A 26,053-nucleotide genomic window follows, 5' to 3' on the forward strand; every position below is an offset into this window, starting at 1 on the left:
TTGGCCAAGCTGGCCTCGAACTCCTGACCTCAGGTGATCCGCCCACCTCAGCCTCCCAAAGTGCTGGGATTACAGGCATGAGCCACTACACCTAGCCATATGGGAAATTTTCAACTCAAGGTTATGTTTTCTTAAATGGTTTTTATTCTCATTACTAGAGTCCTCCAGAAAGTTTTATCAGTTTATAATCTCACTGACAGCATGTGAGTGGCCATTTCTCCATGCTGTGCCTACCATGGTTCTGTCGTTCTTTATAATCTTCACAATTCCGATAGGCCACAAGTGATATGTTAACAATATTTACTTTCATTTAATTGCTTTCAACTGGTCGGGGGAAAATACTTTTTCATGATTATTAACAAATCATAATTGTTCTCTAGTTAATTTTCTCTTTATATCTGTGGCCCATTTTCTTTTTTCTGATGGGATGTTTGTCCAGCTTTTTCTTTCTGTACTTCTTTTTTTTTTCAATGCAATGTAGTGTCACTCTGTCAGCCAGGCTGGAGTGCAGTGGTGTGATCTCTGCTCACTGCAACCTCTGCCCCCCGGATTCAAGCAGTTCTCCTGCCTCAGCCTCCCAAGTAGCTGGGACTACAGGTGTGTGCCACCACGCCTGGCTAATTTTTGTATTTTTAGTAGAGACGTGGTTTCACCATATTGGTCAGGCTGATCTCAAACTCCTGACCTCAGGCGATTCAGCTACCTCAGCCACCCCAAGTGCTGGGATTATAGTCATGAGCCAATGCACCTGGCCCATCTTGTTTCTTAATGGATCTTCTGTCTTAAATGCCACAGATTTGTTCCTGGTTTATCATTTGGCTGTTGTGCTTTCGCTTTTCTTTTTCACGCTGTTTGAAAACATCACTTTTTTCTTCATTATTTCTGCTTCTGAAAGTGATCTCTTCTCTATCTCAAGATTATATAAACATTCTCTACATCTTCAAAAAGTAGGTTTCTGAAATAACTTCATATTTTCTTGGGAATTCCTCAGGTTTTTTTTAACACTCTAGGAAGCATTTTTTGACTAAATTGAGTCTTAGTATTAAATGTAAATGAATTATTTCTGTGTCATATTTTCATAGCCTATTAGCTTCTGTTTAAAAACTGTGTTGTTAGGGCAATGCCATTTTTGGATTATCATGAATATTTACAAATCAAATGGGTAAGACAGTATTTTTATCAAATTTGACCTTCTTTTTCTCCTTTAGGTTGGCAGGTTTGACTGTTCCACTGCACCAGACATCTGTAGTAATCTGTATGTTTTTCAGCCGTCTCTAGCAGTATTTAAAGGACAAGGAACCACAGAATACGAAATTCATCATGGTAAGAATGGAAAAAATGATAAAAAACTTAGCTTCATTTTCAAATAGAAGTTTTCTAATTGTGCTTTTTAAACTTATTTTGTATGCACATGCTTATTGTAAATAACTTTTCTCAGTAAATATGAGGACAGATATTTTGAATTATATGTAGTCATTTTATTCTCTTTACCCTTCTTTTTAACATAAATGCCTTTTCTCTATTCAGTATTTTGATCAGGGTTTCTGGTGATAAGTCAAGCTAGTGAGAAATTTAAGTCCTGCTTGTTCGCAAAAGTAAGCAACACCTGCAGTTTATATTCCAGCTTGCCATGTGTATCATCTCAGCCATTATAGGCAATTTCCAGACACTCTTTTGGATTTTTCTCCCACTAGACTTCCAGACTTCTCCATTAACTGCCTTGTTATCTTTCTTGCATTTATAATTTTATTTCAGCTTATTTGGGACTTTAGCTCTGCATTCATGTGAGTGCAGTCTCAATTCCAAGAGTTTGGACTACAGCAGAGTCCTTGTCCTGAAAGAGGTCAAATATAGCAAAAGAAACACACAGACTACCAACTACCATACAGTTAAGTGAATAACAGATACCGATGAAATGCCCATTAGCACCTAGCACTGCTTTCAATGTTGAGGATATAAATTTGTAAGACGTGAACTCCTTCAAGAAGTTTAAAATAGTGTAGTAGGGAATGGAGGAGGGAGATCCAGAAGAAAACATAAAAAATACTTTAATGGTCATTGTATATTAACTACAACAAGATCAAATAGACTTCTGCATAGTAGAGGTCAAGAAGTGGTGTTTGAATTGAGCATGAAGTGCTCAATTTCCCCAAGCAACTATAGGGGAGAAAGAAGTGAGACCTCTAGGCTGGAGGAACTTTGTAAGCAAAGGCTTGGGGTAAGATAACCCTCACAGTAACTACTGTTTATTCACTGCTGTCTACAAGTCAGACATTCTGCCAAAAGCCTTGCATACCTGATTCGCTTTTATCTTTACAACAGCCCAGTGAAGGAGAAAATGGAGACTCAGAAAGGTTAAGTAACCTGCCCTATGACAGACAGCTAGAAACTAGCCATGGTAGATTTTGAATCCAAATTTGTCTGACTCGAAAACCTAGGCTTATAGCCATTAAACTATACGATGCACTAAAAGTGCTAGAAATGACTAAGTTTTAATAATGGAATGATACTCTTTTTTATCTCTGAAGTAGTTCTCAGACCCCCCCCTCTTCTCTGTGCTTACTGCTTTGTTTCAGGCCCATCATCTCCTTCGTCTATTATAATATTATCCTCTGGGAGGATTGCTTATCTCCTAGGCCTTCTTCCTTAAAATCGATTCCTTGTTTTGTTAGCAGTTATTACCCATTCTTGTGTCACTTTTCTGCCTTGACTTTCCTTATTTCTTACAGCATAAGCTTCAGATTCCTTAGCATAGAAGCAATAATCTTGTCTGTTTTGCTCACTGCTCTATCTCCAGCACCTAGAATGGTGCCTGGCACATAGTAAGAACTCAGGAAATGTTTGTTAAGTGGATAGGGTATGTTCAAAGTCTGACTCTGCCAGTTTTTCCAGTCTTAATTCCCACTGCTGCCCCTCTAGATAGTCTTAGCTCCAGCTACCTTTGGATCTTTGTGAATGCCATGTTCTTTTACTCCTCCGTGCCTTCACACATGATTTTTCCTCCTGCATTGTAATCATTCCTTCCTGTTCCACAGAATATTTAGCAAACTCCAAATTGCCTTTCAAAACTTAAAGCAGCTTCTTCCCTGGGAAATATATTATGAATCTCCAAGCACTTCCTTTTATGTGCTCTTACTAACTTTGTAATAGAACTTACATTGTTTCTTTGGATTAAAATAGTTATTGAGCATCTGCATGTACCAGGTACAGTACTGAGGAATAGGAAAAAATGTGAACTATACTTAGTAATCTCTAATACAAAGAGCATTGTGGACTATTAGGGAAAACAGACAAGTAAATGGACAAATTTTTATTTTTTATTTTTTTATGGACAAATTTTTAAAAATGTTTGCAGTGGAGAGTATTTATTGTCTATTGCTTAGTAGTAAATTACCCCAAAACTCGGTGGTTTAAAACAAACATGTATTAATTCACAGTTTTTGGTGGTCAGGAATCTGAGAAAAGTTTAGCTGGGTAGTTCCAGACATGGATTTTCTCATGAGGTTGCATTCAAAATATGCAAGGGCTATGGTCATCTGAAGGCTAGACTGGCTACAGGGTCTGGTTCCAAGCTTACTCCTGTGATTGTCAGGAGGCCTCTTATGTCAGGAGGCCTAAGTTCCTCACTGGCTGTTGGCAGAGGCTTCAGTTCTTCCTCATGTGGGCCTTTGTAGGGCTGCTCTCAATATGGTAGCTAGCTTCTCTGATAGTAACAGAGATGAAGAGAAGTAGATGTGTAAAAGACCAAGAATGCAAAATCAGTACTACTTGGTGACTGTTGAGATGTGTGGGAGGTCAAGAGAGAGACAGAGTTAAGAATAATACCTATGTTTCTGACTTGACGAAATTGCAGTTGAGTGATTGTATCGTTCAATGTTAAGTGGACTGTGGTAGCAGTGTAGAAAATGGATTAGTTAAGGAAGGCTGGGTGAAGAAACACTACTTAGGTTATTGCAGAAGGCCAGACTGAGTTCAGGCAGTAGCAATGGGTTGGAAATGGTAAGAGATGGAATGGATAGAATTACTATGATACAGGGCAGAGAAAGAAGTCAAGGCTCACTCTGGGGAATTATATTTAGGCACCTAGTGGATAATTATGTTATTGCCAAGATAAGGATGGTGAGAAAAGGAGCAGGTTTGGAGGAAAATAACACAGCCTCAATTTGAATATATTGCCATGTGTCAATGACAGAGACATCTTCTGAGAAATGTGTCATTAGCTGATTTCATTGTTGTGCAAACATCAGAGAGTGTACTTAAAAAAAAAAACTAGATGGTGTAGTCCACTACACATCTAGGCTATACAGTATAGCCTGTTGCTCCTAGGCTACATCTGTACAATGTGTTACAATGTACTGAATACCATAAGCAACTGTAACACAGCGGTAAGAGTTTGTGTATCTAAATGTATCTAAACATAGAAAAGGGGTAATGTGTTGCACTACAGAGTTAAAACAGCAGCACCATCACTGAGACATAGGAATTTTTCATCTTCATTATAATGTTATGGGACCCCATCGTATATGTGGTCTACCATTGCCTGAAATATCATTTTGCAGGACCGTATTGTGTTTGACATGTGTACGTGATATCCAAGTACAGTTTTTCACTGGGCAATTGGTAATACGGGTTTTGAATTCTTAAGAGAAGTCTAGGTTGTAGAAAACGATTTAGGAGTTAGGCCATAGTAATCACTGAAGTAAGCATAAATAATTTAAAGAACCCTATAAAAAGTCATTATTCTACCTCTGAAGATGCGGGAACATTTCAAAGAGATTTTGACTTTTTGAGACGGAGTCTCACTCTGTCACCAGGCTGGAGTGCAGTGGTGAGATCACTGCTCACTGCAACCTCCACCTCCCAGGTTCAGGCAATTCTCCTGCCTCAGCCTCCCGAGTAGCTGGGATTACAGGTGCGTGCCACCATGCCCAGCTAATTTTTTGTATTTTTAGTAGAGGCGGGGTTTCACCATGTTGGCCAGGATGGTCTTGATCTCTTGACCTCATGATCCGTCCACCTTGGCCTCCCAAAGCGCTGGGATTACAGGCGTGAGCCACCGCACCTGGCCAATTTTGACATTTTTAACTAGTCCAGGAAACAGAAGAGTGTGCAAGAAAAGGGTGCTCCTATCAGAGCTAAGCCCTGTATAGTATACAGAACACTAAAACCTCACCAAAATCAATTTGTTCATAATTTATCTTCTTTAGTATTTTGAGTATTAAAACTTTGAAATGTCTCTACATACAAAAAGCAGAATTTGGATTTTAATTTCTCTCATTCACTTTGAAAGGAAAGAAGATTCTATATGATATACTTGCCTTTGCCAAAGAAAGTGTGAATTCTCATGTTACCACGCTTGGACCTCAAAATTTTCCTGCCAATGACAAAGAACCATGGCTTGTTGATTTCTTTGCCCCTGTAAGTTATTTTTATCTGTCAAATTCTAACATTGTCAGATTTTCTCCTGTTACGGCAAAAAGACATTTTCTAGATAACTTTGAATCATTAGTACAAGAACTGTGTCATTCCATTATGGCCACTAATGCATATTGCTTTTAAATGAGTGCTAATGTAATTACTCCTCCAGGGAAGGTTTGCCACTAAATACGGTTTGTTTTACTTAGCATATTACTTGTTGCAGAAATGATGGGGGGGTTTTTTGTGTCATTTGGCTCGGTGCTTATGAATATTTTCTTTCCTAGTGGTGTCCACCATGTCGAGCTTTACTACCAGAGTTACGAAGAGCATCAAATCTTCTTTATGGTCAGCTTAAGTTTGGTACACTAGATTGTACAGTTCATGAGGGACTCTGTAACATGGTAAGGCGAAGTATCAAAAATTATTCTAATTAATTTTATAAAATGGAGACCTTTTGGCTGTTTATTAAAACACTAAAATAACTTAGAAATAATACATCTTCTATTTAGACTAGTAACAAATTATTTAAACAAATAATTTTTTTAGAAAATGGTATCGAATATGATTGGATTAAACCATGAATAGCTAATCAGTGGATTGAATGTAAATAAGGTCTTATTTATCAAACTCGGGCAACTGTTTTCATTAACTCGATAAAATGCTTATATGATTTTCCAATTATTTAAGATCGTTATATTTCTTTAATATTCTTGACATTTTATAATTTTTTTCCTTTGGCTTTCCTCATACTTCTAAATATATTTGCTGGAAAGAAGTTAAAACAATGAACAAGCCTTTTGAAATCTTTGTTTAAATGAAAATATTTTCTCAGGTAAATATTCACTCCTCAGTTGCAAGAAGAACTAAAAATTATATACCGTAGAATGAAAGTACATAATATCACCTATAAAATACTCTTGGCAAAAAAAAAAAAAAAAAAAAATCAATCCTATAGTATAGATCTATCTCCAGATCTATTAGTCTTTAGGAAATTGAATGACGAGGGAGTGTATTAAGTGACACCATGGATATGAAATCTGCACTTCCCAGTATGGGAGAACTTTACAGGACAAACACCCAGTTTATTGGCCAAATACATTGTATATAGTGGAGGAGAGATTAAAAAGACTTAAAAGACTGTCAGTCAAATATAACATTTAGACTTTGTTTGGATGCAATTTAAACAAACCAAGTGCAAAGAAAGAGATAATTGGGGAAATGTGAACACTGACAAGATACCTGATGATTTCAGGTAATTATTGTTAGTTTTTGACAACAAAATGATACTGTGGTTGTATGGAGGGGAGTCCTTACATTTTAAATATACTGAAATATTTGTGGATGAAATTATAGATCATCTGAAATTTGCTTTAAAATAATCTTGGGGGTAGACTAGAAAGGGAGTATAAGTGAAATAAAAGTAGCCATGAGTCAGTGATTATTGTAGCTATATGAATACATGAGAGTTTGTTGCTGTCTACTTTTGTGAATGTTTTAAATAACTCATAAAAAACAAAATGTTTTAAAAAAACATAGATGGAGAAAAGATAAAGGGAAAAAAGAAATGGGAAGAGGAAGGAAAACAAAAGAAAGCCGTACATTTTTGGAACATCATAGAAGTTTAAGCTAGCAGCAGTGGCACATGCCTGTAGAAATTTCATTAAAATACATTTTTATAAAAGGAAATAAATAAGCCCTTTGGTTTTGAATTTTTCTCTGTAACTTTGAAAGAAATGCCAACCAAAGATACAAAATTGATGTGATAAACAATAATTATCTTAATTTTAATTTCTTTAGTTTTTTTTTTTTTTTTTTTGAGATGGAGTCTCACTCTGTTGCCCAGGCTGGAGTGCAGTGGCGCCATCTCGGCTCACTGCAAGCTCCACCCCCCAGGTTCATGCCATTCTCCTCCCTCAGCATCCCGAGTAGCTGGTATTACAGGCACCCGCCACCACGCCTGGCTAATTTTTTGTATTTTTAGTAGAGATGGGGTTTTACAGTGTTAGCCAGGATGGTCTTGATCTCCTGACCTTGTGATCCTCCCGCCTCGGCCTCCCAAAGTGCTGGATTACAGGCATGAGCCACTGCGCGCAGCCAATTTGTTTAGTTTTTCTACTTTTCATCTTAGCTCATTAAACATATGTGAGTTCAGTGTAAGGGTTTAAAACTATGATATCCGATTTACCTGGAATAGAGGCCAAGATTCACTACTCACCAATTAGTTGCCACTCACCAACTGGTTGACCTTGACCAAGTTACTTAGCCTCTCAGTAACTTAGTTTCCTAATTTATACAGTGGGTTTTATAATTTTAGCAACTAAGTATAATTGTTGTGAAGAATAAATGAGAAACTACATGTTAAATGCTAAAATAATGCTCAACACATAGTTAAATTTTAGCTGTAATTGCTTTGTCAGTCAGTGAATTATTTGAATTTGCACACATTTTTCAAGACTAATATAAATGTTTTCATTGTTTTTTCGAAAATTATTTTTGAATCCTGGTCAAAGATTCCAATTTGCTAATGAGTACTTAAAACTTTTAAGAGTGCAAAGTTCAGCTACAGCAAATCCACAGACAAGGATCTCTTTATAACTTTTTAAAAAATAAAAATAAAAGCTTTAGAGAGATGCTTCCTGGGCTGGTGCCCATTTTTATTCTGAGAAGGAAATTAAGCATTTCCTACTATAAAGGCTATCTTGAAGAAAGAATAAAAAGGGATTACATTCATAGGGCATGATTCATATTTCTTTAACCTAAAATATAATTATGTACCCCCTAATTATTTGTGTCTTTATTCTTGCTGTTTTATTTCCTGATCATCATCTATTTCTAGAAAAAGTATTTATTATGGTTTAAAAAAAAGACTTAAGCTAGAAATATAGCCTATTCTTTATAGCCTCTTCTTACCTTGGTTCAGGAGAGTAAAAAGGGACCATTCGTGTAATTACCCCTGCCGATTTCTCAATGTTTCAATCCCTATGGTTTTCATGGCTAATGGAGCAGCTATAAATAAGGATCAGGTATTCATCAGTATTTAGCAGTATTCATCGCTATGAGTCCTTTGCTAAATTTGGTGAGACTAAAATTTTTGTCACCAGAAATTTAGAAATGGGTTTTTAAAATATTGTTCTTGTTACTTAAAGGCAAACTTGTTATAAATTTGTAACAGGTGAAATCTATAAAATCTTTAATTTGTATTCTCCTTCCTATCAGTATAACATTCAGGCTTATCCAACAACAGTAGTATTCAACCAGTCCAACATTCATGAGTATGAAGGACATCACTCTGCTGAACAAATCTTGGAGTTCATAGAGGTATTTCAAATTATAGACTATGTGGCTAGAAATTTGTCTGTTTATATGTAAATCCTGTATGAATATTTCATATTGTTTAATAGGATTTATTCTTTTCATGGCCAAACTATTTTCTTTTCTCTTTCTTTTTTTTTTTTTTTTTTTTTTGAGACGGAGTCTGGCTCTGTCGCCCAGGCTGGAGTGCAGTGGCGCAATCTCGGCTCACTGCAAGCTCCGCCTCCCGGGTTCACGCCATTCTCCTCCCTCAACCTCCCGAGTAGCTGGGACTCCAGGTGCACGCCACTGCGCCCGGCTAATTTTTTGTATTTTTAGTAGAGACGGAGTTTCACTGTGTTAGCCAGGATGGTCTTGATCTCCTCACCTCATGATCCACCCGCCTCGGCCTCCCAAAGTGCTGGGATTACAGGCATGAGCCACCACGCCCGGCCCCAAACTATTTTCTGACAAAATGATTTTTAAAGAATTTTTCTAATGTTTTACTTTTATTATATACTTGTCTGTAAACTCAAAGTAAATCTGTGTTTTATTTGTTACCTGGTATGTACAGTGCCTTATAAACAATGGACACAATTATTTATTGAACATATGCAATATATTTTCACCTTGTCACCCCTTTGCACTGTTTTCTCTGAAAACAAGTGTCTGGCATCTACAGCATCTTTTTTTTTTTTTTTTTTTCCTCAGTAACACTCTTGATTGAAATACTTACAGGGGCCTCCTAGAAAAAAAATGAAAATTTCTCGTTTATTATTATCCATCTGATGACCCTCCAACCCTGTGCTACTCATCTGTTCCTCCTCCTCTAACATAATGTTTTGTGTTGTTTTCCCAGTGAAGCTAGCCTCTTCATCAGTATTACCTGATTGTTGTAGGCTGAAGCTTTGTTAAAATATCATTTGGAACAAAGAATCTGTAGAAAGGTGTAGTATCTCCAGTCAGAATGTCAGAAAAATGAGATAGTAGGCTTTCCATTAGTAATTAAAGAATCATTTCCAAACCAGTCATTCTTGGTTCTAGAACAGAACTTTATGGCCTCTGTAGACATCCAGGCAGCCCTTGAAACTCTTGTATTATCCACGCAGAAACTTAAAGTTGCCTCTTTTCCCTGCCTGTTATGATTTTAGTGATACATAGAGATAAAGGATAAATAGACCTTGATTTTTTACAAAACTGATGAGCAAAATCCAAACTTAAAAAATCTAAGTTAGGTTTATTTTCATTTTTTAAGATAATTCACATTGGATTTCTTTTAGCTATCCTTAAGCATCTTTTGGTTTCTCAAAAATGGGAACTTTCTAAAGGACATACACAGATTGAGCACCCCTAATCCAAAAATCTTAAATCTGAAATGCTCCAAAGTCTGAATTTCATGTTTAGACTTGGGTTTCATTCCCAAGATATATGCAAATATTCCAAAATTCAAACTTCACAATACTTCCAAGTACTTTGGGTAAGAGATACTCAACCTGTACCAACAATTTGCCAGGAATATATGAACAGCTATGCTTTATATATATGTTATAATGGAAGCTATATTCTCTTCAGGATCTTATGAATCCTTCAGTGGTCTCCCTTACACCCGCCACCTTCAACGAACTAGTTACACAAAGAAAACACAACGAAGTCTGGATGGTTGATTTCTATTCTCCGTGGTGTCATCCTTGTCAAGTCTTAATGCCAGAATGGAAAAGAATGGCCCGGGTATAGTAAAAATCGTTTATTTTAAATCTTAACATTTACTAAGAATGTTTATTTAACAGAATTATTTTGAAACTGATGTGAATGAACCCACAACTAAATTATTACTTAATAACAGTACTGATCATACCACTTTGATTCCAGCTCTGTTTCTGTCTGGTGTGTGAATGGTATAGCCTACCCTTTTTGTGTGTATAGCATCTGGTACACTTTTATTTTTTGGTTGGGTAGGGGGGACAGAGTCTCGCTCTGGAGTGCAGTGGCGCAATCTCAGCTCACTGCAACCTCAGCCACCCTAGTAGCTGGGATTACAGGCATGTGCCACCACGCCTAGCTAATGTTTGTATTTTTAGTAGAAACAGGGTTTTGCCATGTTGGCCAGGCTGGTCTTGAACTCCCGGCCTCAAGTAATCTGCCCACCTCTGCCTTTCAAAGTGCTGGGATTACAAACATGAGCCTCCGTGCCCAGTATATCCAGTACTTTTGACTAAACTGTTGCCAACAACAACCCAAAAATTTACCTCATATTTGTTTCAATTTTTTCTAATTTTTTTTCTGCTTTATTTTTAGAGCTTAAAAATATCATTTCCTGACATACTGTAGGACTTAAAAGTAAGAAAGCTTTCAGCATGTGTATTTAGAAAATTTCCTGAAAATAGGCACCATGTTTTAAGTTGTAGAAGATTGGAAACAAATCACTTAAATACCAGAATGGAAAATGCAATTTCTACTTCACATTTATTTACAAGATAAAAATACTAAATCTGAGTTAAAGTGATTTCTAGTATCTTAACATTTAGGATTACATATTTTTGTGCTCTTTTCAATTAAATTTTTAAGTTCAGGTGTGAGTCAGTATAACACATTAGACACCTACAATGCTTGTTTTCATTGGAAAGAATAATTCTTTGAAATATTGCAAAGACTTTCATTAGTTTCTAGCACTTTGAATTTTAGAAGTACATAGTTTTTTCTCATGTAACAGATAAATGAAGTAAATTGTTTAATCTGCAATAATTTTAGTAAGTACTTAATTACAAAATTAGATTACAAATTCATTAGTATAAATGGTCTATTATATGTTAAACCCTTATCCATTTTTATTGGGTGAAAGTCACTGATAAATAATATAATAACTATTTCACTGTAATAATATAATGCTTATTTCTTTATTGCAAACATATGTAAAAAGTTATGGAGGTAATCCGTTTTTTCTTTTACAGACATTAACTGGACTGATCAATGTGGGCAGTATAGATTGCCAACAATATCATTCTTTTTGTGCCCAGGAAAACGTTCAAAGATACCCTGAGATAAGATTTTTTCCCCCAAAATCAAATAAAGCTTATCAGTATCAGTAAGTATTTTCTCACATTTGAAGACATTTATTATAATTATTTAATTATACACTTAACAGTTAAGTTACCTGAACAAAATAAAAGTTAACCCAACAAATATTTGTTGGGAGCCCACTACATAAAGATAGTGTGTTAATGAACATTTCAGAAGATGAAAAGAGAGTATTGAACAGTCTCACTGTGCATAAAGCTTATAGTCTAGACAAAAAGATAAGGAAAGGAAGAGCTAACATTTATTAAGTCCTTATTTGGTTTCAGGTACTATATTAGATACTTTACTCACCTTATTTCCAATACTCAACATACGCTCTGTGAACTAGGAATTACTACCCATCCTACTATTACCGAGAAGTAAACTGATTTTCAGACCTTAGAATCCAAGGTCTAGGAGTTATCTACGGCTTAGATAACTTCCCCAAGTCACACAGCTGCTAAGCTGAAGTTGAGATTTGAACCCGTCTGTCTCAGCACCCATGCTGTTTCCACAACACCACGTGGTATTTCAGGTAGAAAACTCAAATGTAAGGTACATATGATGAATGTTACTAAACAAGTAAAAATGAACCATGGATTTCAAGGGAGGAAAGGGTCATAACTATGAGGAAATTATGAAAGACTGCATTTTGTAGGTAGTTTTTGACATGTGTCTTTAAAAATGGGTAGGAATTTCACAGTAATAACGTGAATAAAGATTCAGAAACTAAAACCCTTGGACATTCTGAGTTTTGGAATTCCCGTAGGTCTACAGGAGATGTCCAGTAGACAGCTAGACATTCTGGGCTGTCTGGGGCACAAAGATACCAAGACTAGAGAAAAATATATTTGTGAGGCCTTATAACCAGAATTTGTAGCTAGGTATATCTGAGAAGAGAGATGCCAGATGAAATCAATCGATATAACTTATTTTTTAAATTGCTACAATAAGATTGTTTTCTGAATACATCCAATAATAGAGAATCCTATTTACAACTAACATCTTTTCTTCTCTCAGCAGTTACAATGGTTGGAATAGGGATGCTTATTCCCTGAGAATCTGGGGTCTAGGGTGAGTAATTAAAATATATATCATTGTATAAAATAGATTCAAAGCCATTTACCCCCCTTTTATTTCAATAGTTAAATTTACTGTGGGTTAAGGTTCTAGCATTTTAAATTACTTAGTAAAGGATTATATTAACCAAGATAGTACTGTACTTTATTACATTGCCATTCCTTGACATCATTTTTAACTTAGAAAGTATTACAATATTATTACATTTTATATGTTTGGTTTTATATAATGAAAAATGATTTTGATCCTTTGCCACAGACTTTTACCTCAAGTATCCACAGATCTAACACCTCAGACTTTCAGTGAAAAAGTTCTACAAGGGAAAAATCATTGGGTGATTGATTTCTATGCTCCTTGGTGTGGACCTTGCCAGAATTTTGCTCCAGAATTTGAGCTCTTGGCTAGGGTAAGTCATACCTGTCTTAAATAAGTTGTAGCCACATTCGTGTTTTAGTAAGTAGATGAAACATTGTAAATATTTAATTTTTAGGTTTTTTTCTTAAATGTTTCCTCTGAATTTAAAAATAGCTATATTTCTATGACTGTAATCATGTAGTAGATTTCCTCTTTGTTAATGCTTTTAGCTAACATCTTCTCTATCTTGGTAGACATCATCATCTACTAGCCGTAAAAGTCAGAAACTTCTCTTTCTTTTCCCTCTTGTCTACTTTCTCCTCCCCACCCCAGTACTCTGCCCTCCAGGCAGTTACTAGATTCTGTCAGTTTTATCTCCTAAATGTCTTTCAAATGTCATTTCTTATTCATCTCTACTGCTAACCTGTTTCTTCAACCCTTTATCATCTCTTGTCTAGACTTAACCATATTTGCCTTTTAAGTACAGTCTTCCCTTGGTATACTCAGGGGATTGGTTCCAGGAACCTCCATTCCATACCAAAATCTGTGCAGCTCAGGCCTCACAGTGGGCCCTCTGTATGCAGGGTTTCACATCCTATAAATATTCTGTTTTCCATCTGCAATTGCTTGAAAAAAAAAATCCCCAGTTCAAGCAGTTCAACATAGTTCAAGCCTTTGTTGTTCAAGAGTCAGCTATGGTATCATACTGTCTACCTTTGTCAGTGCTGCCCTGGTGATCTTCTAAAATATTTCCCTCTCTGACTTACTAAGTTTCTTAATAGGCATACATTGACTTCAGGTGTCTGATATGAGCTCTATCTCTATCGTCCACCTCACACCTTAGATTCCAGTGTAACAGAGTACTCCAGGTTCTCTGAACATGTGTCCTTATTTACATGCCGCTCCCTGTCTCTAAAATGCTTTGTCCTTGGTCATCTCTATTTTTTCTCCTCTTCCTACAAAACTCAGCTCTGATGGCACTGCTCTATGCTCTGCCCTTCTCAGTTAGTGTCACCTGGATATGTTATCAAGTGTACTGATACAGTGCATATTGATTCTTTATTTATTATTACTTGAAAGACATTTAATTTGACCAGAAATAAAAGGAGCTGGATACCAATGGAAATACTTAGTTGTAGCAATTTTGGGTTTTGTTTGGTTGGTTGGTTTTGTTTTGTTTTTTTTTTTCGGTATAGCATTGTCCATCTTCCTTTGTAAATGGCTGTCTCTTCCTGAGGGCAAAGTCCATGTTTTATTTATTATTATATCCCCAGGGCCTAACTCAGTAAATGCTTATATAAAATTAAACTGAATACATACCCTCAATGCAGTCTGGGTTTTTGGTGTTTCTTTCTGTCATAACAGTCTTATTAGTGACCTAATCCAGATTGATAGCTTTCTTGCCTCCATAACTCAAGGAACTCTTGCCACTAGTGTTGGTATAAAACACTAAACTAGAATGAGAAAGTCAGCTCCAGTTCTACCAGTTCACACTAAAGCTTAGCATCCCAGGCCATGGGAATTTTTTAGCAGAGGGATTTTAAAGGTCTTACTAGCTATAAAAGATTATTTTTGTTATTAGCTGGTGCATCAGATAAGTTTATTCTTTCCATTTATTCTAATCTTCTTATGCTTCCTTCTGTAATAATTCTGCTTTACTCCATTTCTCATGTACTAAATACTTAGTTATAAACTTTGTAATGCAACTCTGTATTGTATCTAGTAGAAAATTATTAAACATGAAAAAGACCACTCATTCAACAAATTTTAAGTACTAAGTGAAAAGCAATTATGCTAAGTAGTAGGGCCATATAACTCTACATGAAAGAAAAGGAAGATGAAAAGAAAGAAATTCCATGTCTTTAAGGAGATTTTAATCTAGTGGAAAGAGAAAATGGAAATAAATATAAGTAATACAAGATAATTGCTACAGTAAAATTAGAATGAAGCTGGAACATGGGCAGAAGGGTGTCAGTGATGCCAGAGAAGGATGTTTAGAGCACCAAAAACAGTATGGTGCCATCTCATAAGTAATTGGAAATACAAGTAAGCAAATATACAAACATTTTGTAAATGACATAGAAACTTACGAAAATACATTTCTACATTTTTCTTACTTTCAGTATGCAAGTGTGTGTGTGTGTGTGTGTATGTGTGTGTGTGTGTGTGTCTGCCTACATGTTTGTGCCCTAACACAAGTTAGTCTGCATATTAGTAAACCTCTGCCTTGGGGACGAAACTAGAGGCAACAAAGATATTTTAATTGTCCTGAAGTGAGAGGTGAAAACTTTAATCAGGATTAAGGGAGTGGTGATAGAAGGGGACAAATACAAAAGAGAGATAAGAATAAATAGGATTGAATGTGATAGATGAAGGATAGAGAGAGGAGTCTAGATGAGCCTAATTTCTGGCTCGAACTGAATGAATAGGACAGGAGGAAGAGTGGGTTCAGGGGACATGCTGTGTTTGGGTGCTTATGCGGCATTCACCCAAAGCAGGCCAATGCGTGGTTAGATATGAAATCGAAGAGAGTGATTGGGGTACATCAGCATATAGATACGTAAAACCACCTTGGGCAACTGTTCACAGTGAAAAGATTGTTGATCAAAGATGGAACTCTCATTGGATATTATAACTTGAGGGGCAGGTAAAGGAGATCCTCATGCTAGAAAAAGGAAGAACACTCAGAGGGGTAAGAAAGCCAAGAGAGAGTAGTGATAAATGCTAAAAAAGAAATAAGAAAGGGGTGGTCAGCCTCGCACAGTCCTTCTGAGATTGTTAAGCAGATTACTTCCATCAGTATTGAGCCAGGAGTTGAGGTGGAAGTCACCATTGCAGATGCTTAAGTCAACTATTTTAATAAATTGATTACCAATTGTTTTTTTTTTTTTTTAAAAAAAAAAAAAGGAGTGGTCAGCAGTAAACATCAGTTGTGTGATAAGAAGATCAAAAAGTGCCCAGTTTGGTCAAGCGGTCACTGGTGAACTTACAGCAGTTTCAGTGGAGGGAGCAGTAAGCACAGAAGACAGACTAAAATGTTGCCAAATAAGCAGACAATGGGAAGCAGTGAAACAGTAGACTGCTGCTCAGGAAAAAAAAAAAAAAGGAGAGAGAGAGAGAGAGCGTGAGAAGCACGATGGCAGAGGAACTGTAATCCAGGAAGGAATCCTTTTGTGATTATATACATCTTCACTGGAGAATATGTGTTCTGACAGGGAGGGACTGGAGAATACAGGTGGAGTAAATCAGCCTTCACAAGACAAAAAGTGCCCCAAGAGTCCTACCACAGCACACCCCCGGTGAAAGGAGAAAAAGATAGAAACAGAAACATGTTTATGGTATGATGTGCCAGTTGTGGGTGGCAGGAAGAAGTTGAGACATTGTAGGATAAAGCCGCTCAGTTTTCTTGAGGCAAAAGAGGATTTATTTGCTGTTGGAGAGGTGGTGCTAGGTGAATAGGAGCTTAAAGGGATAATGTGGAAATAATCTTGTTTGAGTAGGAAGAATTAAAGTTTTTTAAATAAATTCTTAGATTCAAAATGTTTTATATCCTATTGCTTTGTTGTTGCCAAAATAGTTTATGCCAAACAGAAAATGGCAAACTGTATTTTTCTTTTTCAGATGATTAAAGGAAAAGTGAAAGCTGGAAAAGTAGACTGTCAGGCTTATGCTCAGACATGCCAGAAAGCTGGGATCAGGGCCTATCCAACTGTTAAATTTTATTTCTACGAAAGAGCAAAGGTATGTCCAGACTTTCATCTGTTCCTTCCCTTAGTAGGCCAAGCTCAAAAGATGTGTTTTAGTCTGAGTAATGTTTTTTTTCTATTTTCTGATCCTTGTCATTTTTTTATATTATTACATATTACTGATATGAGTTTTTAAAATTTACGTGTATACCAAGCGATCTTAAAAGGTTTTTTGTCTCATGGTTCATACAGACTCAATTGCCTTAACATTTTTATACTAATGAATAGGAAAACTACTAGAAAGAGACAAAAAAAGTATTATTCGTGACTATCTTTGGGTCCTGGAATTCAAGGTAATTTTCTGCTTTCTGTGAAAGATTATGGTGACTGTTGAGTTCACTAAGAATACTCTAATACACACTGCTGCTTGGAATAATATATCCTTACTATATTTCTATTCAGTATACTTTTTACTGAGTAAGTTTCAAAGTAATGACCTTCCTTTGTGGGGAGGAAAGAACAATGATGCACTAAAGTATTTGCCATGTACTCATGTTTTCTGGTAAAACATTAAAAATAGATAATTTCAAATATTCTTATACTTTTTGTGCAGAGCTTATAGCTTGCAGTGAATGCCAGGAATGATTCTCAGACAATTCCAGCTGAACGGGGGCAAGATAGCTCTTCTTTTTTTTTTTTGAGACGGAGTCTCACTCTGTCACCCAGGCTGGAGTGCAGTGGCGCGATCTCGGCTCACTGCAAGCTCCGCCTACCGGGTTCACGCCATTCTCCTGCCTCAGCCTCTCCGAGTAGCTGGGACTACAGGCGCCCGCCACCACGCCCAGCTAATTTTTTGTATTTTTAGTAGAGATGGGGTTTCACCGTGGTCTCGATCTCCTGACCTCGGGATCCGCCCGCCTCGGCCTCCCAAAGTGCTGGGATTACAAGCGTGAGCCACCGCGCCCGGCCGAGATAGCTCTTCTAAGAGAGTCCACCCCAGCATTCATCCGCCAAGTATTTATTGGAAGGGCTTGTTAAACCACAAACATCCACTAGATGGCTTGAGGTCCGGTCGTGAGACCACTGTGGCCTTGTAAAAGCACTCAAACTGCATTCTCAGGAGGCTGTTTTCAGCGTTGCTTATCACCCCACACACTCCACTCCTTGTCCTGTTTTCAGGGTCAAGGAGTTTCATTCTCATGCACAAATAACATACACACAGTGCCTCGGTATTTTTCCATGCCCCGACCTCAAATGTCATGTACATAAGTTTGAATATATTGCCATGCTCCCCTGACGTCTGCCCCTTCTTTAATTCTTAGCTCATGCTGGTCATCCAATGCAAGGTAAACTTCTGTTGTTCTTCCTTGGTCATAGATGTGTCGGGTGGCAGCACAGAGCCGTCTGCAAATGCCTAGCAAACAGATAAAAAAAAGAATAAAGTACAACGGCCATCACCTAAATGCATGTTTAACCCAGACAACAAAGTGTTCGGGTTTAACCACTGAAAACCTTCTTTACTTGCTGAAGGGTACTTGTTTGTAGTTGCTGTGACTAATCTTCAAGTTGTTTCTTTAATTTACACTCAAGAGTGGAAATTTGAGAAGACAAATCATTGTGATAAGCCCCTTGCAGATGTGCTTTCACTCTCTCCCAAGCATATTGGGAGCTATTATATGGCAGAGGTGTGACAGAATTATATTGCCAATCACAATGTAAATTTTGACGGGTAATGAATGCCTGCTGCTGATCCCCTAGCCATTCAGCAGCGGCTTCAAGGGTCTCTAGGTGAGACAAAATAGTTTCATCAATATTTACCTATTCCTGAAATTCATGGGTTACATTATATACCATGTGGCTTATCACTGAGGCTGTGTGAATAGATTCTGTCAGAGAAGCAGTTGCAGTAGCAGCAGTTGCTAATATAATAAAAGCTGAGACTAAAAAGGCAATTGAAGTGGCTAGAAATCTTATTTTTCAAGTATGAGACAATGCTTTTCTAAATAGCTGCAGGGTGGAATCCTCTCCCTAGCTCCAAGTTAAATTTACAGGCAGCCACCATTCTGCACGCCATTTTAAGATCATGACACAGGTTATATTTAATTATGTAACGTTTTGATGAGAGAAGCATGTAGCATACCAACTACTGGAAGAGACTTTAATACTATAAAAGGATTGATTCTGCTCTATGTTAGGAACACCTTGCCTAAACAAAAGTATATAAGGGTGCATAGCACAAATCAAGACTGTGTCGGTAACATTATTATGCAAAGAGAGGGTATAGTTGCCACTGCTAGTAATATACTCACCATGGTAAAGAACCCATTCAAAAAAAGGAAGTCCTAATCTCCAAACCTGGGTATGAGCAGGGCTTAAAGCTTGTTTCCCTTTTACTTGTAGTATTGGTCCTGAAAGCCCATACTCTGACCAGATGATAGAACTATTGGAGGGACTCCTAAATCCAATAGTCTTATCTGCAGACATAAGATTACCATGGGGAGCCTAATCAAGTAAGGTGTCATTATCAAATAGAGGCTCTTGACGCAGCACAGGCTGTTTGCATGGCGAACACTGGATGGCCTCACACTTCTATCGCCAGTCCCTACTGGGACAGCATGTAGGAAGATCAGGCACTTGTGTAGCTTCGTTAGAGACTCAGTAAGATTAGTGCTAACAGCAGACATAAAGATCAAGTTTGCAAACTTAGTATCCCTTTGGGGCTGGTAGTAAAGATGCTCCTGAAGAATGGGAGTAACACATTTATCATGTGCTATTATGGAAAAACAAAGGGGAATTACTAGGCAATAAAATCAAGTAGTAATTAAGCTTAATCCATCCCAAATTTTCAGTTAAGGGGTAAGACAGGGGCATCCATCAACCTCCTGTCCAAAAAGTATCATTAGATGACAAAGGCAGGTCAGCATCCCACCATGTAATAACATTAAAAACGGGGATTTAAAACATGACTCCAATAAACATGTTCTTGAGCTGATCCCACTTGGCAAAGGACAAGAATTACCAGCCACCCAACATCCATGTCTGTCTTACTTTCTCAGAAGTTTCCCCAATTACTGCCAGATACATAAGAAACCGATTCTCTGCAGTTGCGGGGGCTTCCACAGCTGCAAGCCAAATAGATACCTGTTGATCCAATTTCTTTAGCTGTCCCCAGGTAGTGTTAGGTGCCTTCCAAGTCATCAACCGTCATTGTTGTGGTCGATTCTCTAACAACAGGTCCTGTTCTCGAAAAGAGAGCCCCATATTCCCCCTTTTTTGTTTAAGATACACATTACGAGTTTGATAAGCTTGTTTAACAATGTCTTGACTAGTTGTGGTATAAGGAATACTAGTTTTGTGTTGTATATGCTAAAGTTGCAATGCATATGCAAGTCGAGCACTAAGATAGCAAGGTCTATTATCAGTTTTTATAGTTTGTGGAAGGTTTAAAGTTATAATGGATTCAAATAAATGACCAATTGCATCTTTAGTTTTTTTTCTGGTCTGGGGGTAGCATGTTTTAGGCCTGTATAAGTGTCCGCGGTAACGTGGAGAAATTTAAAACGTCTAAAGGGTGGATACTGAGTAACATCAGTTTGGCAGATGGCATTAGGCACCTGACCTTGTAGGTTGGCACCAAGCCTTAAGGAAAAAGGGGAAAGAGAATGCTGTTGGCAATCAGGACAAGTTTTAATAATCATGCGAGCTTGAGCAAGTGTCAAATGAAACTGTTTAAGAATCCAGGCGTTCTGATGAAAAAAATCATGATTAGCTGGAGCTCACAAAAAAGCAGGAGAATCTGCAGACCACATCTATGGTCATACTAGAGCATCAGCTCAAGCATTCTTTTCTGATAAGGGACCAGGTAGCTTAGAATGAGAGCGAATATGTGTGATGTAAAGAGGGTGATGACGGGACCGAGGAGCTCTTGTGCTGGAAGAAGCAAAGCTAGTAGGGGTTCATTAGTAATGCCCTTCACATGTGCAAGATTTAAATGAGTAATACTATATACCACGTAAGCAAAATCACTATATTTATGTCTTGGTGAGGAAAAGTTGGTTGCATGCTGCCTCCTAGGTTTTATCCCAGATAGCTCTGGCTTTCTTGCTACCCACAGAGGCCTGGGACAGGAGAGTTGGTAAGATGCAACTAACTTTTCCTTATACTCCAGGGAAGCAGAAAAAAGACACAGCTAGAAAGGCTGATGCTGGAAATAGAAATGAGAACTTGCATATTAGGAAGACAATCATAATCAGCCACTTTCCTTCCCTCCTGTAGGCACCCCCCCAGCAGGGAAGTTTGTTGAGGAGACGCAGCCACCTAATCATACAGATGTTCGCTGACCAGGGGTATAATCTAAGAACTGTCCCTTGGGCAGCCTCTAATCTCCTTAAGGGGGATGGGAGATGCTGTTGGCTGAACGGGGCCAACAGATGCAGGTCCCTTTAAGGTTGGGGGAAAGAAAGGCAATGGCTTTTCTATAGGGGGAGGAAAAGGCTCCAGTCCGTCCTTATCCTCACTAGAAAAAATATCCTCCTTATGCCCTACAGAAGGGAATGAAGTAGAGAGAGGAGCACCCCCATTCTGTTCTGGTTCCTGTTTTTCCTCACTAGAAAAAATCTCTTCCTTATTCCCCATAGAAGGGAATGAAGTGGAGAGAGGAATCTCTCCCTTTAAATCTTCCGAATTCCTTTCAGGTGGAGATAATGGGCGATCTGGCGGATAAAGAGGATACCACGCAGAGCGTACCAGTGCCCAGGTGGCCAAAATAGTAACATTAGTAATATGACCTTGCTCATTTCCTCTTTTCAGGCAGCGACCTATCTGCTTCCATAACTCTAAATCTAAGGTTCCTTGATCAGGAAACCAAGGGCATTTCTGCCAAATTAAAAGCGTAAGCTTGTGTAGAGCTCCAGGCTCTACAGTGCACTGGATAGCCTTAAGTAGCTGTTGCATTGTTTTAAAAAATACTTTCTGTTCTTTGGTCATTTCCTGACCCATGATAACCCAACCCCTGGTATTTTACGCGTGGGTCCCGTCCTCCTGATGGGAGTCAGGACTGTCCCTTACTCTGGGATTCCCTGAAAATTGATGAGCTCTCCTCCTTCACGCGTAACTTCAAAGTGATCACGTCGAGGGCACCACTTTCGGAGCTCATAGCTTGCAGTGAATGCCAAGAATGAGTTCTCAGACAATTCCAGCTGAGCAGGGCTGGTGGGGGGGGTGGGGGGGCAGCTCTTCTAAGAGAGTCCACCCCAGCTTCATCCGTCCACCAAGTATTTATTGAAAGGGCTTGTTAAACCACAGATATCCACTAGATGGCTTTTTTGAGGTCTGGTCGTGAGACACCTGTGGCCTTGTAAAAATGCTCAAACTGCGTTCTCAGGAGGCTGTTTTCAGCATTCGTTATCACACTCCACACTCCACTCCCTGTCCTGTTTTTAGGGTCAAGGAGTTAGATTCTCATGCACAAATAACATACACACAGTGCCTCAGTATTTTTCCATGCCCCAACCTCAAATGCCATGTACATAAGTATGAATATGTTGCCGTGTGCCCCCCACATTTTGAGGGAGAATTAGGTTAAGATCTGATGTTATTTATTGGTAGTTACATTTTGAGATGAGTAGGGCTAAATTAAGAAATTGGATGATGAATTTCAGAAATCTAGAATTGCCATACATCTGGATTTTTCAGTGAAGGTTTTTGATTTGTCAAGAATCTGTGTCTTAAGAACAATCTAGAGCAAGCAACACTTGATGGAGGTGAGAGGCAGCTTATACCAGAGCCTGAGTCTTCATTTCTTTGAATCAACAGCTCTGTTTCTCAGTTTTCAGAATAGCTGAGAGATGGGTGACATAAATAGGGATCTTCTTCCAATAATATCAGAGAAGCATCAATTTAATGAGCAGTTACAAGAGTTAACCATACCATAGACAGAGCTGTTTGAAAAGATGTTGCCATGTGTCCAGAGGAGTCCAGGGGACAAAGTTAGGAACCAAACATCCCTGTCCAAATTGAAAGACAAGGGTAGCATTCAGCCATTGAGGCCAGACAGGAAGGCCAAAGCAGAATAATGGTTGGAGTAAAGAGAAATACAAACCAGGTGGGCAGTTACACACAAAACAAAATCCTAGCACATAGTTGGGGATTAGAGTTCACACCAAGATTAAGACAACAGGTGGCCCCAGATCCAAATAAGCAGGTCAGGATATGTTGACCTGTTCCTTCCCCTGCTTTTCAGCCACCTTCCTGCTGTGGGCAGATGAAAAGTAGGAGATACACGTTGCTTTCCATTACTGTTGTTGGTCATGGTTGGGCAGTGCTAATGATTGTATTAGAGTGGAGTGAGTTCAATCCTCTGGGAACATCTTTTTTTTTGTTTTAATTATACTTTAAGTTCTAGTGTACATGTGCACAATATGCAGGCTTGATACATAGGTATACATGTGCCATGTTGGTTTGCTGCACCCATCAACTCATCATTTACATTAGATATTTCTCCTAATGCTATCCCTCCCCAGCCCCAACTCCCCAACAGGCCCCAGTATGTGATGTTCCCCCCATTGTGTCCAGGTGATCTCATTGTTCAATTCCCACCTGTGAGTGAGAACATGCGGTGTTTGGTTTTCTGTCCTTGTGATAGTTTGCTGAGAATGATGGTTTCCAGCTACATTCATGTCCCTGCGAAGGACATGAACACATCCTTTTTTATGGCTGCATAGTATTCCATGGTGTATATGTGCCACATTTTCTTAATCCAGTCTATCATTGATGTACTTTTGGGGTGGTTCCAGGTCTTTGCTATTGTGAATAGTGCTGCAGTAAACATACGTGTGCATGTGTCTTTATAGTAGCATGATTTATAATCCTTTGGGTGTATACCCAGTAATGGGATTGCTGGGTAAAATGGTAATTCTAGTTCTAGATCCTCAAGGAATCGCCACACTGTCTTACACAATGGTTGAACTAATTAACACTCCCACCAACAGTGTAAAAGTGTTCCTGTTTCTCCACATCCTCTTCAGCACCTGTTGTTTCCTGACTTTTTAATGATTGCCATTCTAACTGGTGTGAGACGGTATCTCATTGTGGTTTTGATTTGCATTTCTCTGATGACCAGTGATGATGAGCATTTTTTCATGTGTCTGTTGGCTGCATAAATGTCTTCTTTTGAGAAGTGGCTGTTCATATCCTTTGCCCACTTTTTGATGGGGTTTTTTTTTATTGTAAATTTGTTTGGGTTCTTCGTAGATTCTGGATATTAGCCCTTTGTCAGATGGGTAGATTGCCAAAATTTTCTCCCATTCTGTAGGTTGCCTTTCACTCTGATGATAGTGTATTTTGCTGTGCAGAAGCTCTTTAATTAGATCCCATTTGTCTATTTTGGCTTTTGTTGCCATTGCTTTTGGTGTTTTAGTCATGAAGTCCTTGCCCATGCCTATGTCCTGAATGGTATTGCCTAGGTTTTTTTCTAGGGTTTTTATGGTTTTAGATCTTACGTTTAGGTCTTTAATCCATCTTGAATTAATTTTTGTGTAAGGTGTAAGGAAGGGATCCAGTTTCACCTTTCTACATATGGCTAGCCAGTTTTCTCAGCACCATTTATTAAATAGGGTATCCCCATTGCTTGTTTTTGTCAGGTTTGTCAAAGATCAGATGGTTGTAGATGTTTGGTGTTATTTCTGAGGGCTCTGTTCTGTTCCACTAGTCTATATATCTGTTTTGGTACCAGTACTATGCTGTTTTGGTTACTGTAGCCTTGTAGTATAGTTTGAAGAAAGGTACTGTGATGCCTCCAGCTTTGTTCTTTTGGCTTAGGATTGTCCTGGCAATACGGGCTCTTTTTTGGTTCCATATGAAATTTAAAGTAGTTTTTTTCAATTCTGTGAGGAAAGTCATTGGTAGCTTGGTGGGGATGGAAGTGAATCTATAAATTACTTTGGGCAGTGTGGCCATTTTCACGCTATTGATTCCTCCTATCCATGAGCATGGAATATTCTTCCATTTGTTTGTGTCCTCTTTTATTTCGTTGAGCAGTGGTTTGTAGTTCTTCTTGAAGAGGTCCTTCACATCCCTTGTAAGTTGGAGTCCTAGATATTTTATTCTCTTTGTAGCAATTGTGAATGGGAGTTCACTCATGATTTGGCTCTCTGTCTGTTAATGGTGTATAGGAATGATTGTGATTTTTGCACATTGATTTTGTATCCTGAGACTTTGCTGAAGTTGCTTATCAGCCTAAGGAGATTTTGGGCTGAGATGATGGGGTTTTCTAAATATACAATCATGTCATCTGCAAACAGGGACAATTTGACTTCCTCATTTCCTAATTGAATACCCTTTATTTCTTTCTCTTGCCTAATTGCCCTGGCCAGAACTTCCAATACTATGTTGAATAGGAGTGGTGAGAGAGGCTATCCTTGTCTCGTGCTGGTTTTCAAAGGGAATGCTTCCAGTCTTTGCCCATTCAGTATGATATTGGCTGTGGGTTTGTCATGAATAGCTCTTATTATTTTGAGATACATTCCAACAGTACCTAGTTTATTGAGAGTTTTTAGCATGAAGGGCTGTTGAATTTTGTTGAAGGCCTTTTGTGCATCTATTGAGATAATCATGTGGTTTTTGTCTTTGGTTCTGTTTATGTGAAGGATTACATTTATTGATTTGCTTATGTTGAACCATCCTTGCATCCCAGGGATGAAGCTGACTTGATCATGGTGGATAAGCTTTTTGATGTGCTGCTGGATTCGGTTTGCCAGTATTTTGTTGAGGATTTTCACATCAATATTGAGGATTTTCGCATCGATGTTCATCAGGGATATTGATCTAAAATTCCCTTTTTTTGTTGTGTCTCTGCCAGGCTTTGGTATCAGGATGATGTTGGCCTCATAAAATGAGTTAGGGAGGATTCCCTCTGTTTCTATTGATTGAAATAGTTTCAGAAGGAATGGTACCAGCTCCTCTTTGTAGCTCTGGTAGAATTCAGCTGTGAATCCTTCTGGTCCTGGACTTTTTTTGGTTGATAGGCTATTAATTATTGCCTCAATTTCACAGCCTGTTAATGGTCTATTCAGAAATTCACCTTCTTCCCTCTTGGGAGGGTGTATGTATCCAGGAATTTGTCCATTTCTTCTAGCTTTTCTAGTTTATTTGCATAGAGGTGTTTATAGTAT

General features: G+C 38.1%; 1 protein-coding gene across 4 annotated transcripts in view; it reads left to right on the forward strand.

Moving 5' to 3' along the window:
• DNAJC10 (DnaJ heat shock protein family (Hsp40) member C10) overlaps window positions 1-26,053 on the forward strand; it is a 58,993-nt gene that overhangs the window by 25,630 nt on the left and 7,310 nt on the right. For all 4 annotated transcript variants that reach the window (XM_055289934.2, XM_055289935.2, XM_063645616.1 and 1 more), the window contains 9 exons: window positions 1,209-1,323; window positions 5,291-5,418; window positions 5,703-5,819; window positions 8,635-8,736; window positions 10,282-10,437; window positions 11,658-11,791; window positions 12,784-12,837; window positions 13,102-13,249; window positions 16,819-16,938. In XM_055289934.2, coding sequence (XP_055145909.1) covers window positions 1,209-1,323; window positions 5,291-5,418; window positions 5,703-5,819; window positions 8,635-8,736; window positions 10,282-10,437; window positions 11,658-11,791; window positions 12,784-12,837; window positions 13,102-13,249; window positions 16,819-16,938 — 1,074 coding nt within the window. The remainder of the gene's footprint in view (window positions 1-1,208; window positions 1,324-5,290; window positions 5,419-5,702; window positions 5,820-8,634; window positions 8,737-10,281; window positions 10,438-11,657; window positions 11,792-12,783; window positions 12,838-13,101; window positions 13,250-16,818; window positions 16,939-26,053) is intronic.

This window comes from Symphalangus syndactylus, chromosome 8 (genome assembly GCF_028878055.3).
Source record: "Symphalangus syndactylus isolate Jambi chromosome 8, NHGRI_mSymSyn1-v2.1_pri, whole genome shotgun sequence".
NCBI lineage: Eukaryota > Metazoa > Chordata > Mammalia > Primates > Hylobatidae > Symphalangus > Symphalangus syndactylus.